Source organism: Lonchura striata, chromosome 4 (assembly GCF_050655825.1).
Source record: "Lonchura striata isolate lonStrDom1 chromosome 4, ASM5065582v1, whole genome shotgun sequence".
Classification (NCBI taxonomy): domain Eukaryota; kingdom Metazoa; phylum Chordata; class Aves; order Passeriformes; family Estrildidae; genus Lonchura; species Lonchura striata.
The window spans coordinates 71,651,653-71,668,462 of NC_140706.1; the positions used below are offsets into that span (position 1 = coordinate 71,651,653).

The 16,810-nt window shown below is 50.4% G+C and overlaps 1 protein-coding gene and 1 long non-coding RNA gene across 5 annotated transcripts in view; both read right to left on the reverse strand.

Moving 5' to 3' along the window:
• BMP3 (bone morphogenetic protein 3) overlaps positions 1-8,056 on the reverse strand; it is an 81,226-nt gene extending 73,170 nt beyond the window's left edge. The window contains exons 1-3 of one of the 4 annotated variants that reach the window (XM_085578430.1): positions 7,840-8,056; positions 6,512-6,893; positions 3,979-4,096 (exon numbers count right to left, since the gene is read on the reverse strand). In XM_085578430.1, coding sequence (XP_085434556.1) covers positions 3,979-4,096; positions 6,512-6,528 — 135 coding nt within the window. In that variant the 5' untranslated portion in view covers positions 6,529-6,893; positions 7,840-8,056. The other 3 variants (XM_085578429.1, XM_085578431.1, XM_085578432.1) reach the window with 3 other exon arrangements.
• Positions 8,057-14,575: 6,519 nt separating this feature from the next.
• On the reverse strand, positions 14,576-16,106 carry LOC146767722 (uncharacterized). Its single transcript, XR_014954970.1, has 2 exons — positions 15,674-16,106; positions 14,576-15,038 (listed from the first exon to the last, which is right to left on the reverse strand). It is a non-coding gene; the product is annotated as an uncharacterized LOC146767722 (long non-coding RNA).
• Positions 16,107-16,810: the final 704 nt, after the last annotated feature.

Sequence of the window (16,810 nt, forward strand, 5' to 3'; positions counted from 1 at the left end):
CCCTGATGTAACGTGTCATCTACTGGACTCTCAGAATTCATCTTTCTAATGCCTTTGGAGGTCTGAAATATCTGGGGTTTGCTTTATGCCCTCTCATAGCCCAAATGTGGCCCCACCTTCCATACACTCTAAAGTCCTTGGGAATTGAGCTCAATTCCACTGAGCTACCCCAAATTCCATTGTAACCCCCCTGGCTTATTTTGGAAAGCAAGTATGTGCCTTATGGCCACCAAAATCTCTTTTATCAACCCAAACCTGCACACAGCTCCGCTCCAAATCCACCAGCACTTTTAGTGCTGCAAATAGATACAATTAATCATTCTTGCAAACCAAATTTGAAGGGGGAATGAACAACACCCACCTCAAACACTGGGATTTCTCTCTTGTAATCATGGACAGGAAAGAGTAACAATTCAGAAACACATCCAAGAAAGGTATCCCTGCTCATGGCAGAGTGCAAGGACTCATGACTTTTAAAGGCCTTCTCCAATCCTGCCTATTCCATGATTCCATTCTACGATTTTTAGACTTGGCTTCTATTTCCCAGGTTAATGGAATTGATCAAAATTCTTCTGGGCAGGAAAGACAGGTAGCTTTTCTTTTGCCCCACAACACAAGTACCTAGCTGTTATTTACAGCTGTCATGCCACTGAAATGGTACAACTCATGAACTCCATGAAATAGACTCAGCTCTCTTAACCTGCACTTCATGATTCACCTGTACTTGGATGATTTACAGCAAAGAATGAAGATATAAAAGATGCTCTGCATTTCTCCTTGTTGTCCACAGGCTTTTCCACACGGAGTCACAGCCAGCAGCCTGGTCCTGACGAATGTGCACTACAGGAAATCATGCCATTTTTAGGCATTTAAAACCATCCACAGGTCATGCACTGCTATTGAATGGGAATGATTTGTCCGTGCTACCACAATTAAGACTTAAAGATATGGATCTCGAGAAGGGAGGGAAGCAATAATTATGCTCATTGGTCCTTTGTAAGTAACAGCTAATAAGCACAAAGCTGCAATGAACTTCAGAGCTACCTTAGCCTGTCCTACCATTTGAAACAACATTCTCTTTCCTATTCCCTTCCTGATGGTTTTCCCTTTTCTGCTTCACGATCCTGTAAGTGAAATAACAGAAACCCGTGTGCACCATAAAGGGACAGCCAGCTTTCCCACAGCTTGTTTTGGGGTCCAGAGGACTCTAGATCCAGAGGCCCCATTTCTGAGCACTCACAAGTGCTTTTATGCTCCACCACACCTGTTCTCAAAGGTGCAGCATGATGTGGGAGGCACAGCATCACACCTAAGGTGTCTGGAGATAAAACGTTCCACTTGTCACCTTCACAGGCAATCTCCACAAGGAGACCTACCTATCCCCCTACTGCCCTGGGAAGAAACGCACACTGAGCCTTCCAGATATGAAACTGCCATCTGACATCTGAGGAAAGGCAGTCTATTCCACACTACACTGCCCAGTGACATGGAACCTGACAGCTATTTTGTACTGCAAGGGCAGAAGTATTTGAAAATAGGGTTATGATTCCCTGCATGACTCACACCATTTCCATAGCAATTCATTAAACAGACAAAGATGGCTTCATTTAAAAGAAATAAATATTTCTACAATATCTTCCTTTCCTTGATTGGGAACCCTTCAGGGATATTGGCAAACAGTACAGGGGAAAGAAAACACAGGAGGACACTGTTGGTCAGATCCAACACCATCCTCAGCAATTTTCCGCATGTGAAATGGGTCCTCTGGAAATCTTTTTTGAGCCATCCACTGTGGCTGCTGTGGGAGGCTTTAGGGGAACAAGTGCTACCAGTGCTTTTGCCCAGCCTCAGGAACACACGCTTGAAACCCAAAAGGATCACCCAACTGCCTTCACAGCCAACACTCAGGGGCAGGAAAAATCCAGCAAGTTCCATTCTCTCAGGTATGGATTTCATCTGATGATCTGGTTGTCTTTCTCACACAGCTGAGAACACCAACACTGGAATTAGGGGTTTTTATATGCTTTGTGGTTTGGTTTTATAGTGGAAACCTTCCCTCCCCTCCCATCCCTTCACATCCCCAATCAGTGGAAAAGCAGAGAAAGGACAAATCCTCATCTTCTAAGTTCTCTAATTTCCACCAACAGATTCCACCTAATTATTTGAAGTGCCTAAACTCTTTTGATGGCTGCACTGCTGCCCACAGAACCACAGCTAGATCTTGCTCCAATCGCCATGGAAGCCACATCCAAGCTTACAGGGTCCTCAGACACATCAGTGAGGCTGGAGTGTTCCTCTCTGGCCTGTCACAGCAAGCCCCCCTCAAGAGATCAGCACAGTCACTGAGAGACTCGCTCTGGGACATAAAGAAGGAGTTCCCAACTGTTGCATAATTTCCCAAGGCTTTTGTCAACACCAGGGCTCACATCCACAGGGCCCTTTATCACCCTGAATAAACAAGTGATGTTTAATGCATACCAGAGGAGAGGTTAGGGCTAGACAGGGTAAACATACACCTGTGTAAAGAAGTCAGGACCTGTCTGCCTGCCTGCCAAAGTTCTTCTGGCCACGACACCGGCACTGGCTTCCGGGTGAATTCCACCTCCTACAGCTCATTCCTCACACACGCTGCTCCCGATCAGGTCTGGGTCACCAAGCAAGTGTAGACAAGGCTTCCTGCAGGCTCACTTGAGGGAACGACCCTCCCACAACAGCCTGCCACATGGGGGTGTGTAAGTAAAGGGGAGGAAACAGGAACCTCAGCTAGTGCTGTTGGGGTTGAGTTTCCTATGCAAGGATAGGCTGGCTATACATCCAGAAAAGACAACAGAAATTCATCCTCTGGCAGAGGTCAGTTGCTATGGGTCCAGACACAGCCTCTAAAGCTGTACAGCCCTGCTGCTGATACAGAGGGCACTGGCCAGGTTAAAAACCCCACAGTTCCACAGGGAACACCTGCTATCTGTTGGCTCTGTAGGTACACAACAGAGAAAACCAGAAATGCCTTCTGTGTGTCTCTGTGATAGCAGCCAACAGTAACTTCTGACCCACCAGCTGAAATTCCTTTCCATATTGAAGTGTTTCAAGAAAACATTTTGGGGTTTCCTGTAAGCCAGCAAGTTGCAGGAGAACCAGAGTTTGGACCATCTCCATGACAGCACTAAGAAGACACACAGACCAATAGCAGGGAACACCACAGATCATGGACGTGCACCAGAGCAGCAGAAAAAAATTTAAAAACGGGAAGAAACTACCCCGGAAACCTTTAGAATTACTACAGGTTCTAGAAGAAGAGCTTTTCAGGCTATAAAAGTAAAATCGTGCTGCCCTGCGGTACAGGCAGAACCATCTCTGGCATGCACTGAGAGCCCTCCCAGGCTGGAATGGCTCTGGAATGACCCCGGCTGGAGAAGGAGGAAACTGCAGCTCCTTTCCAAGGAGATGAGAAAGCTCTGGCCAGAGAGGGAGACGAGGGAGTCACGGGCCACAGCTACCAGTGGCTATTTTACCTTTTTTCTAACATTATGTGCAGTAAGCCGAGGAATGCTTCCCTTTCCAAGGCTAAACCATCCCAAGCACAGTCCCATTTTCTCTGAGCTCAGGCACAGATTTAACCTTTTGTGTCACATTTCTCCCTGAATATCCCACGGAGAACAGCTCCCTGGACATTTGCCAGGCAGCAGAAAATGACCCGTTTGAAGCTCATGCAAAACCTTGCTCACGTCTGCTGTGGAACTGCATTTGAGGTAGCATTTCCTCTGCCCGTTAGCCAGTCAGAATGAAAAATAACCCTGGAAGAAGGGAAGGGATGGGGGGGAATAACACTTGTATTTCAAGCAGCAGTTATACAAAAAAAAACCCCTAACATCAACATATTTCTCACTGTCAAGAAATCTCTCATCAAATAATCTTTCTAATGTGTTCCAGCTGAGGCTTTCCATCAAAATATCACGATTATCCAGATTTTGGAGCTGTTACCTTTATCATCATCACACAGGTGCTCATGGGAACTCTTCCAGCGCAATTTGCTGCTCCTCTCCCTGTTAGGGCTTGCGAGAAGTTATCATTCAGGTCTTGTCCCATGCTTCCCAGTGACCTAGGGAAAAAAAAAAAAGGACAACTCAGAAGGGGTTTTACAGGGGTTTTGTGCTCACTGCTGGGTTAATGGTTAGGGTTAGGACAGTCCTCAGGCTCACCCAGCTCTGCTTGTACAAACCTGCAGCCGCTCGCTGAGACTCAGCGCTTGCACAAACCTGCGACACAGCAGCTGCCTCTCCACAAGCCACTTTTACCACTGCGCGTTTTCCGTAACGCACCCAGAGCACTCTGAGGGCTTATTTCACACACACACAGGAACACCCCATTTCCACTAAACCCACCGACACCCGGGCAGCCGTAACACGCTATTCCTCGGACAACACCCGCACAAACCAACTCCCGGGCGCTGCTCCACCCAGCCACCACCAGGCCCAGAGCCCGCGGGGCCTCACGGCCCCACCCGAGCCGGCCGCAGCGCCGCTGCCGCCGCCGGCCCGGAGCGCGGCCGCCTCACGGGCGCCATTGCCCGCCCGGCAGGGCCGCGCGCCTCCCGCCGCCGCGCCCGAGTTTGCCGCCCTGCCTCGCCATTGGCCGCTGCCGCCGCCGCCCGCCGCGCTGATTGGAGCAGAGCGCCACGGCCCCGCCCCCCGCCCGGCCCGCAGCTCCGCGCTTGTGAGGGTCGCTCCCAGCGCTTGGAACGCTTTTTAAAAAATTACTTTTGAAAACCGGCTTGTGCCGAACCTCGCGGCTTCTAACCGCATTCTACGCGAGTTATGCAAATAACAGGGCGAGCTCCGTGCTCTCGGCCCTACTGCTCGCAACGCACACGGGCAAAGTGACGCTTAAGGAGTTTTTGGCTCCTGAGGGCAAGCTAACCCCCACCCCCCCGAAAAGCCTCTAGTTCCCGTATTCATTAATTTATTTTCACTAAGAGTCTAGAAAAGCACAGAGCTGAAAGTGTGAAGGTGTACAGAGCAGTGAAGCAGCGGGGAAAGGGCACGGATAAGAAGGCAGGGGGAAACACAAGTTAAGTACGATCAGGTGTGACTGCAGAGCACAGAATTGTCGGGGCAAAGGCACCGCTCAAGAAAAGCACACGTTGCAAAAGCTAAGACAAGGCAGAGCTCAGGACAACAGCCTGACGCTAAAACCTGCATGAATGTTAGCGTTCAGAAACACAGAATCACAGGATATGATTCCATGCAGGTGCTTTTGTTGAGAGCTCTGGGAATCAGGGGTACAGACCCAAATCTGACTCCAACATGGCTTTCGAGCTGAACCTATTTTCTATCATTACATAACTCACATATTAATTATTAAACTTAAATTGTTCTATTGTATACATTGACATGAGTTTCTCGTGATCTTTCATAGGTCACTGACCACAGTTTCTCATGATTATTCTTATGATTAAACAGTAATTATATTTAATTACTAAACAATCATCACATCTAACAATTATATCAATTATCATGTACTAGCTACACAGTGCAGTTCTATCAAATATGAGTTCTCCATGTGCTTAGGGTGCTTATTTTTCCAGGGCCTACTAAGCTTATTTTTCCAGCAGCTGGGATGCTGGGGGGCCACTGCCTCAGCGCTGCCTCCAGTGACAGGAAAAGATCCCAGTGAATTAGGTGGAAGCCTCAGAAATAGTTCACCTTCTCCTTTGAGGAGTTTTTGAAGTAAGCCTCTCTCTGTCTTGCCTACAAGGACTTGTTGTAAGCTCTGCTGTGGACCCACGCTTGAGGCAGCATTTCCTCTGCCCACTAACCAGCCATAACAGAACACATAATGCCCACAGAATTATGGAGGGGATAGAGGGGAATGACACTTTGATTTCAAGCAGAGAGCCAAAGGAGATGAAGTAGATCAGCAGGGCACACTCTCTCTGTGTCCCAGCCAAAGCCACTGCTGCCTTGCAGAGCACCCAGCCGTGCCTTTGCAGGCCCCTGCAGGACCTGTCTTTAGCACCAAGGCCATCTAGGAGAGAGACATCCAAGCTCTGCTCTCTCCTTCAAAAAGGGACCAGAGGCAGTATTCTGGCTGAACACCAAGACCAGGATGCTCTCCCTGGAGCAAAACAGAAGCCCTTGAAAAGCCAAGAACAAAGGACAATACTCCCTAGGAACTGAAGAATATTCATGCAGCTCTGCAGAAAGCAGCAATTTTAACTTGAGCCAAACCATCCTGAGACAACCAGCTGGGAGTGTGGGAGCAGCAGACGAGGCAGGGCAGCAGCGACCCCAAGCGTGTCCTCAGCTCCTCACTAACCTCCCATCGCCGTCCTGGAGTGTTTCCAGATGCTTTGCTCATGTAAAAAAGCCCAACATCAACATATTTCTGGCCATCTAGAAATCTCGCCTCAAATCATCTTTCTCATGACTTCCATCTGACGTTTTCCTTCCAAATAATGTGGTTTCCTTTCCAGATGCATTTTAAAACTGTAGATCATCATCTCACAGGTACTTACAGGAACTCTTCCAGCATAATTTGCTGCTCCTCTTCCTGACAGGGCTTGCAAGAAGTTATGGTTCAGTTCGTGTCCCATGCTTCCCAGTGACCTTGAGAAGAAAAAGTCCAACTGTTACTTTGAATCATTGCCACAGGTTTGAAACACTATTGGATTAAGTGTTCTGTAAATCAAAGGAGATGGTCCTCAGCCTGCTGGAGCCGATTTGTCCAGTCTCTGTTCTGCTTTGTCAAACCCTCAAAGCACTCTTAGAGACTCAACACTTCTGCAGATCTACAATACAACAGCAGTTTCTCCAAAGGTAAATCTTCCACTGCACGTGCAGAGCAACCTAAAGCGACCGACGCTGAGGAATGCCAGGGCTGGCACACACTCCTCTCCTCTGCAAGGAGACAAACAGGGACAAAGGATGAAGAGGCTGGCCCCAAACCTGCCCAGTGTGCAGCTGCTGCACAGACTGAGGCCGGGCAGGACACCAATCCGTACCCAGCACAGCCTAAGGGAAGGCCCAGCTGCTCATTTGCACCAAACACCCAGTCCCGGTGCCCCTCAGCCCTTGCTCCCCTTTTCCCAGAACCAACACCCGGGACATGCTGGCACAAAGCTGCAGTGCCAATATCAGATTTCTCTGATGTATATTTGATGATTGGCTTTTCGCAAATATTACATATGTGTAATGTTAGAAAGTTATGCTGTGTTAATTCTCTTAAGTAGTGTGCTAAATATATTTCTAGGCTATAACACAATGGTAAAATAGGAACTGTGCGATTATAAGATACTTTTGAACTAGCTCAAGAAAGATGAGATAATCAAGAAGCTCTTCGCATGGAGATAACAGCGACAGGGCACATAAAGAGTTACAGCCTCTTTATTGGAAAAGACAAACATCCTTCCACCTTCTCTCCATCTTTATGGAACCACCAGGATGATGCGGAAGAACTTGACAGAAACCAGAAAAATTTGTAATTTCAAGGAATTTATGAATCATGTATGAGATATATTAATATGCAACAGGCTATTGCTTTTAAGGGTTATTCCTTTGTTTGCAAGGCATGTTTTTGGCAGCGTAGTGCCCGAAAACATCCGGATATCCGTAATTCTTTGCTTTTTATTGTCTCGTAATTGTCCTAACTCTAAAATTTTATTACTCTAATTGCATTACTATTTTTATAACCATTTAATTATTATTTAAAAAACCTAAAAACAAGCGATTGGCATTTTGAACAGTTGTAACATCCATGGGAGTTACTGCCTGCTCACAGCAGCAAGCCTCATACACTCGGCTCCCCTCCCCAGGGCTGCTCCCAGGCCGGCCGCTCCCCGCTCACCTTCCGCGCGGCTGCTCCGCCGCAACCGCTGCGCTCCTGGATTGTCTCAGCGCGGCCGGGCCCCGCGCCCGCCGGTCCCCCGGTGCTCCCGGGCACGGCAGCTCGGCGCTCGGGGCCCGCGTCCCTCGGCACCGGCACCGGCACCGGGACCAGAACCGGCACCGGGACCAGAACCGGCACCGGGACCCGCCGCCTCCCCTGCCCTGCACTACCGCCCGCTCCCCGCACGGCGGCAGCACTCCGCGCGGGGACGCCACCGCGCATGCGCGCCGCCGCAGCGCTATCCCGCCCTTAGGCACGCGTGCTGCAAGGCGCCTGCCCTCTACTGCGCATGCTCCGCGTCGCCTTCAGCGGCCACCTGTCACGCCGCGCCCCAGTGCGCATGCGCGCTGCGCCGATGCAGTACCGCATGGCGGCCTGCAGGTGTCCCCGCCGCGCCCCTCGGGGCAGTGCGCATGGGTCGCTCCTGCTGCAGTAGCGCAGTGCGGCCGGCAGACGGCAGCAGTGAGGCGCGCCCGCTGCGGGCCGGTCCGAGCGGCCAAGGAGTGGCCAGAGTGGCCACAAGAGTGGCCACAAGAGTGGCCAAAGAGTGGCCAAAAGAGGGGCCAAAGAGGGGCCAAAGAGCGGCCAAAGAGCGGCCAAAGAGGGGCCACGGAGCGGCCAAAGAGGGGCCAAAGAGGGGCCAAAGAGCGGCCAAAGAGCGGCCCAAGAGCGGCCCAAGAGCGGCCCAAGAGCGGCCCAAGAGCGGCCAAAGAGCGGCCAAAGAGGGGCCAAAGAGCGGCCCAAGAGCGGCCCAAGAGCGGCCCAAGAGCGGCCCAAGAGCGGCCCAAGAGCGGCCAAAGAGGGGCCAAAGAGCGGCCAAAGAGCGGCCCAAGAGCGGCCCAAGAGCGGCCCAAGAGCGGCCCAAGAGCGGCCAAAGAGGGGCCAAAGAGGGGCCAAAGAGGGGCCAAAGAGGGGCCAAAAGAGGGGCCAAAGAGCGGCCAAAGAGGGGCCACGGAGCGGCCAAAGAGGGGCCAGAGAATGGCCAAAAGAGCGGTCAAAGAGTGGCGCTCGGGATACAGCCACGGGTGGGAATAAATGGAACCGTCCCCATCTCCTGCTGCTCGCAGCCCAGCCAGAGCTCCTGGAAACACATACCTGCTCCCTGCTTCTCCAGGTGGAAGCACTGGGAAATAGGATTTGGCACAGTGCCTTGCTCCCAGAGCACAGGAGGGCACAGCTCTCGGCGCTCTCTTCCCCAAATGTGGCTCCGGGCTTCTCTGCAAGCTGTCTCTGCCATGGGGTTCTCTCCAGGAAAAATGAATTTCTCATAGCAATTCGGAGAATAGATTATCACACAGGGAAGTAAAGAACAAAATATTCCTCTAAGATAAAATATTCCTCTAAAATAAAAGAAAACATTCCTCTAAGAGGCCTTGGGATCTGTTGGACTGAATTGGGAAGGGGACATTCATTCCCCGCGGTGCAAGTCACACCAACCTCCAGCACACAGCACAGACTGCCAGGTGTGGTGTGACAGCCCCCCTCTGACCATCCTCCCTGTCCTGCTCCCTTTCAGCGACTTCTGTAATCCATCTGAGGCTGACAGGCCCAAAAGCTCTGTCTGGCCACCCAGGAACAAAAGGATACTCCCAGGGATGAGGAACATTCTCAGCAAACGCTCCCAACACAGCACAGAGGCACCCCTGGAGCTCCTGTGTGGGGCTGGCAAGGGCTGCCAGGAGGGCACAGCCCCAGGAGGGGTGGCAGTGACAGTGACAGCAGCCAATTGCCATGGTCTGATGGCACAGCAGGCAGACAGAGGCCAGCAATGCCCACGGGAGGTGCAGGCTGACCTGCAGCATCACCTTCCGCCGCAGCCACGTCCTGGGAGAAGTCTCAAGAGGGCACATAAAAATCTCAAGATGCAACAAAACGCAGCATCTGTCACCCTGATCCTGTTCCAGCTCAGTGTGGGGGCCCACACCCCACACCTATAGGTAAATATTGACCTGACCTGGCTCAGTGTTAAACACAGCCCCAATTCTCACCCACAGCACGGTCCCAGAGGTTTCCTGCCCAGGGCTGAGGGCAGTCTGACATGATGCAAATATATAAATAACCTTTGCTGAGAGCAGCCACCGCCCCAGTCCTCCAGACCTCACAAGATTTTGTAGTGAACAGACCCAACTCCTCATCCTTAATACAAATTTCAAAAGCATTTCATTAGGAATATAGCATACAGTACATGATACACAGTCATACAACAGAATTAAAAGGAATAACAGAATATACTGCAGCTCTCCAGCACAAATGCCACTTCTCACAGACACCAAGCAAGCAGGTTTTGGCTTAGAGAGTAAAAACTTTAGTGCCTCTGGCTACATGATTAAAACACATAGACACGTGGGTGGTCATAGATGGAAAGCTTTTCAGGAGAGAAAAGAGCTGATTTGATAGCACACTTCCATACACCTTCAGAAAAATCAGAATTGCCACCAACCCCTGAAACCCTTTGTGAGGAACCCAGCCCTCCTTGGCACACCCAACACAGCAGACACTGAGAAAGGAAGGAAAAACTCAAGCTTGCAGAAGGAAAAAATCAACAACTCTCTTCAGCTTCTGCTCTGAGCAGCACAGCTGGACGTGGCAGCTGAACCATGTCACCTGCCAGTAGCTCTGAGGCCACACTCCTCTCTCCAAAAACAGGGGCTCAGACACTTCCTAGCTCCATGGGAGCACCTGCAGGGCCTGCAGTGTGGCACTCAGCACCCAGACACTCACTTGGTGTCTGCAGAACCCGTCCCACTGCTCCAGTGTCGGAACTCAAAATGTCCCTCAGACATTTTTGGATGTTCCGGGTCCAGGTCAGAAGCATTTGAGACCCTGGCAGGCAGCTGGAAACAGCTGTGATTTTGGGTTTGAGCCATGGAATGATTTACCAACCTTGCAGGAAGAACAAGAAGTCACAAAAGTTTAGATATTAGAGTAGAAGTAGTCACGAAGTAAAGGGAAGAATTTTTGAGTGATGTACAGGGGGGTTTTGGTTTTGTACATGGGGGTCAGAGGTTTTAAGATGGATTTGGGATTTGGGCCTGTCCTGTCCTCTCTCTTTCTCCTTCCTCACCTCCATGTTCTTGGTGATGTTGGCACTCACAGATTGGTTTAGAGTAGAAAATCACCATTTAATATAGGTAATAGGCATTGGGGAAAACTGCAAACATGTAACACGTAATGTACCATATAAAAGATAGAAAAGCACCATTTAATATAGGTAATAGGCATTGGGGAAAACTGTAAACATGTAACACGTAATGTTCCATATAAAAGATAGAAAAGCACCATTTAATATAGGTAATAGGCATGGGGAAAAACTGTAAACATGTAACACGTAATGTACCATATAAAAGATAGAAAAGCACCATTTAATATAGGTAATAGGCATTGGGGAAAACTGTAAACATGTAACACGTAATGTTCCATATAAAAGATAGAAAAGCACCATTTAATATAGGTGATAGGCATTGGGGAAAACTGTAACCATGTAACACATAATGTCCCATATAAAAGACAGCAGCAGCCCTGGGCGGGGAGAGAAGAAGCAGTCAGAGTCAGAGAGGATGTCAGGGTGTGTGTGTGCCTCTGCCTGAGCTGTGAGCAAACCACAGCAGCCCAAGGAGAAAATCTTTTCGATAACTTGCAATAAACTGCCTTGAGACTGAACAGATTTCTGAGCCTTTTTTGGAAGCTCGGGTTGGAGGAGAGATTTTTCCACCACACGGAGCCACCCCTGACCCAGGGTGAGCTCGGCACTCCTGGGTGTTTCTCCTCACAAAGCCACATGTCTGACCCAAAGGCAGCAAGGGACCTCACAGCCCCTTCCTTAGCTGCTCACTCTCTCCACATCCTCACCCTGCCAAGGGAGGGGGACATCTGCAGCTGGATCTGGTGCCCAGGTGGAGCAAAACAGCTGGAGAGCAATTGGCATCTTCCTGAGGTGGCTGACAGTGACAGGATGTGTGTGCCCGAGCCCTTGCAGGAGAGGTGCTGGGGTGGATTAAAAATTCTTGCTGAATTATGTTGTTCTGGGTAGCTCCAAATGAAGCTTCAAGCAGAAGCATCAGTGTGCAGGGAAAAACAAATGAAACAGCCTCTCAGTGGTAAGATGTTCTCAGAGGGAAAAAAATTCCAAATTCAGCCCTGCCTCTTTCATAGGCAGGGATCCTACCTCATGTCACTGTGATGTAACATCCAATAACATGGAAAAGGCCAAGGGGAAAGCTACACACTGCCTTTCAATGTTCTACTACAGCACCCCATTTCTGCCAAGCACTTTTTTTGTTTTCCTATCCAGACCAAGGGCATGGACTGAATTTAGGGATAGTTGAGCATGCTTGAAAGGCCTTCACAGAAAACAAAATACATCAGCAGAGACTTTAAGAACCCAGACCCTGAGCTCCACGCATCCTGCCACTGTCCTGCAAGGGCTTTTCCTTGGATAGCTTGGGTCCCAAACACAAAATAAGAGTTCTGTGATCAGAACAAGCAATCTGGACAGCAATTCTCCATGTGCCACACGAAGCAGGCTGAGAAAGGAGCCCTGGGAGCAGGCACATGCTTCCATCCCCATGCATGAAACAAACAGCCTGTGCCTCCCACTCCCTGACACCACTCCCAAAACACAGCAGCCAAGGAAAAGAAAGGACCAAGGAGAAGATTGTGGGATTCATAGAGTGCTGCAGAAGAGCAAGCCTGAAAGCAGCAGCTTGAAAAGCACCAAATTGCTTGGTGAGCACCAAGGAACAAATTAGCAGAGGAAAACACGTAACCCACCTGTCAGGTCAAAGCAAATGCATTTTTTCCCACCCCTTGTACTCAGGCACCAATGTTGAAAGAAACTTGAGAATCAGTTTCTCAGAAGCATCTTTTTTTAACTACTTTCCACAGTGGGATGGCAATTTGGGCAGGATTATTTGAACCCAAAGTGCTCTGCAGCTGCCCCAAGCCCAGGGTTCACAGAAACAAAATGAGCTTCCCCTCCTGCCTCATTTTCTGCCCTCTCTGCTCAAGGGAGAATCACACCATGCAAATGATGGCAGAGAAACAGCGAGACCTGCACCAGGGCTCATTCCCTCCTCTGGCTGATGGAACTTAAATCCAGCTGTCCTGGGATTTAGGGAGCAAAACCCAGCTTTGGCACTTGCTGTTCCACTCCCTGCCACATCTGCACAGCAGGAATATCGCTGTGTTCTGTGTCACACCCCAAAGCAGCAGCCCTGGGAGTGCTGCTGGAACCCAGACACCCTCCCCTTCTCAGACACCAACCTGACCAGTCTGCCCCACACTCCTCCTAGTTCAAAAGGCCAAAGGTGAACACAATTCCTCTGGAGAATGAGATCTAGCTCTGGGAGTCTCTTTGTGATGAAAGCTGTTCACTCGCAGGTATCTCCAAAGTCACTAAACACAAGTTTGTTTATACCAAAGAGGACACAAGGTATCACTTACCAGCTAACTCCTCTCTGTTTGGACCCAAGCAACCCCTTCCTGGATGAACAGCCCATAGCCCTGTGTCCCAGCAGTGAGCTAAAAGACTCCCATTCTTTTCCTTGGATATGTTAAAGGCAAGATTAGACAGCACTTGGAGCAACCTGGTCTACTGAAGGTTGTCCCTACTCACGGCAGGGGTGTGAAATGAGACAAACTTTAAGGTCCTTTTCAAGCAAAACCATTCTGAGATTCTATGAATCTGTGAAGAGTCAACCCTGCATCATAAATACAATTTTTTTTTTCATTTAAAGGCATTAAAAAAAAAAAAAAAAAGATGAATTTTTGCCTGAATTAGGAGCTTGAAACAGAATAGCACATGAGGTATGGCAATAGCTGAACTATGCATCACATGAGTTCCTGGCCCACAAATACTACCAAAGACGTTTGACACATGCTATTAAATTATGCCATAATCATCTTAACACCAGAAAAAGGGGGAAATTACACAGGACAACGAAGCTATTCAGTGGTTGTACCATTCACCAGCTATGCTGACAACCTAAGTGCTATAAAAATGTTTTTTAGCTCCTTGTAGCAAGGTCCCCTCCAAACTACTATTTACAGTAGTTGTTAATTTATTTTTCTCAAGAGGCCAGGAAAGCACACAAATAAGTGTTTGAAGACATATACACCAGGGAAACAGAGCAGAGAAAGGGCAAGAACAAAAAAAATCAGAGAGAACCAGACGCAGGATACGCTAATATATGACTGCAAAGCCCAGAATTCCCGAGGCGGACTCAATTTTCACAGCAAGCGCACGCTGCGACAAGTGTGAGAAGGCAGAGCCCAAAAAAAAAAAAAATATCCCAAAGCTCAAAATCGCATAAGCTCTGCCTGAGCTGCCCTTGCCAGAGACTTTTGGGGGGTGCATCAATACAAGTCCAAAGGCTTTTCAAGGCGAGTTAAACACGGCGCATGAAGACAACACAAAACCCCCCGGCTCGAGGGACCTTGTGACAGCACCCACGGTGAAACAGATGCTTGGCCTTCATCCCCTTCATCCCCCGGGGCCTGAAGCTTTGGAAAACACACATTTTGGGGCCACAGCTGCGGAAGGAGGATGCAGGTAGCGCCCTTACCTTGGGGAGTGCCCGTGCCGCAAGGCGCGCCCGGAGCAGCTCCCGGCCGGGCACCGGCGGCTCTCCGGGGCGCAGCACACCCCCTGTCGCTGTCGAGGCAGGACGGGAATGAAGAGGCTCTGACTCAGAAGGATGTTGAGAGTAAAATCCCCATTTATTCAAAATACCCCGCTCTTTTATACAGAGCTTCGTAAGGATCAAATCCATTGGTTCTGAAGTGAAAACAACCCAAAGCATTGGTGCAGAGTGCTTGACGCACAGTGATAGAACTTAGCTATAAACAATGTGAATAACAAGAGAGATAGAGAATTATTTACATTCTTTCCCAGCTCTTTCCCAGGCCTCTGCCTGGCTAGAAGCTCTCCGTTTCTTTCTTTGACTGAATCTGAGACTCACACCCACAAGCGAGCGGCCCTGCCCCTGGGTGTGGCACAGAACATCTCCCCTAGAGTTTGCACTGGCACTTCGGAGATGCACGTTCCAGCGTTTGAGACGCTTCGACTGTCGCTGTGATGCAGCTTGTTCGAGCAGGTGGGAACAATTCAACACCCAAATCGTACTCCGTAAGAGCTGCACAGGATCACCTTCGCATTTCTGGGCCGGGAGCAGCAAAAGGCTGCCTTTGCCCACCGAGCCAGCCCCACCGGCAGCTCACTCACACCTCCGGACGGGTGTTCGTGCCCAGCTGTTTGACCATCGGCAGCAAACTCCCCAAAAGCCAGCGCCGTGCCCGGGGCTGCTCCTGCTCCTGCTCCGGCAGCGTTCTTGTGCCAGCCCAGCACCGCCCTGCCCACCCCGGTGCCCCTCGGTGCTCCCCGGCCGCCCGCTGCCGACAGGCTCCAGCCCTGCTCGGGGTCTCCAGCCCTGCGCCTCCTCGCTCTTTCCCTCCCGGGGACAGGCGGAGCCGCCGGGCCGGTCTGTGCCCGGGGAAGCGGGAGATGCCGAGGAGCCCCCGCACGGAACGGGCACTGAGCCCGGCCCCGGCCGGGAGGTGAGCCCCGAGCCAGCCCGGCAGCCCCGGAGCCGTCCCGGCTGAGCTGCGGTACGAGGGGGCCTCGGCCCGGCCCCCCAACGATGGACGGGGGATCTTCGGGGTTCCTCTCGGAGGTGGGCTTTGGGGGGCTGCGCACACCCTGCCCTGCTCACAGCCCCACCCACCCCTCCCCGAGACCCCTGAGGCACCTAAGGGACCCTTCAGCTCTTCCATTTGTTCATCACTCTTTTCTCACCTGCCCGAACTCGCCAGCTCCGTAGGAATTCCTCTTCCTCTCGCTCCTGCTGAAGGATGCTCCTTCCAAGCCATGGATTGGGGAGTGCAGGACACACACAAATCCTTCTGGGAGATCTGGAACAAGACCTACATCCCTAGTAGGCGTGACTGCAGGGTAAAAAAGTGATGGGAAGGTTTTTTTTCCTCTCAGAAGGTCAGTGAAGGTCTCCAAAACCAGAGAGTTGGGAGACAGTGCCAGCTTGCTGCACTCCTCACATCCCCCTTCTCAGCTCCACGTGGATTTGCACCTGCTCTGAAGGCGGCAATCGTCTGGAAAGGAACTTGGGAATCTTCTTTATCTTCTTTGGTTTCTGGCTTGTTCTCCCCAGCACCACAGCAGTACCTCTGAGGTGGTTGAAAAGGAAAAGAGAGAAACAGAAAAAAACACACACCCCCCCAAAAAAAAAACAAACAAAAAAACAAAAAAACCACTAATTGGATTTTCAAATTTAACAGAAATATTTACCATGTTCTCAGGTCTGTAATCTTCTGCTGCTGAGCAAGCCCAGTGAATTCCCCTAAGGAAGAGTGTCCGACAGGAACGGGGATTGTCTGCTGGATTCCCCAACCCTGCTCTCCCTGCTGGGGCTGCTCTCTCCCTGGCACTGACCTCTTTGTTTCAATAACATGTTGTAATTATTACCACAACAGCAAAACATCAGCTTTTGTGGTTTTTTTTGGTTTTTTTTTTTTTTTTTTTTTTCCCATAAGAGTTTTCTGTAAAAAAAAAGATGAAACCAATACCTTTTGTCCTCTGAGGGGATGCAGTGGCAGCAAGACGAGCACATTCTCTCCTCCCTTACCTGCCCGGGCTGGAGCAGCACCTGCAAAGGCTCTGGTTCCATTAGCTGAGATGAACTGAGCACAGATCAGGTGGATTCTGGCTGTGCACAATCAGACGGTCTGGCTGTAAGTGATGGGGAGCAGACACCCCTGTTCACCTGCCCCTGCGAAGCCACCAGGAGGGACACCCCGGAGCACAATTTGGGGGGGGGCACAGCAAAGGGAGCACACACATCCCTTCAGCTCTGCTCCACCCCATCACCGACACCCAGCCCCACAGAAACACACGGAGCAGCCAGTTTGGTTTTTTTTT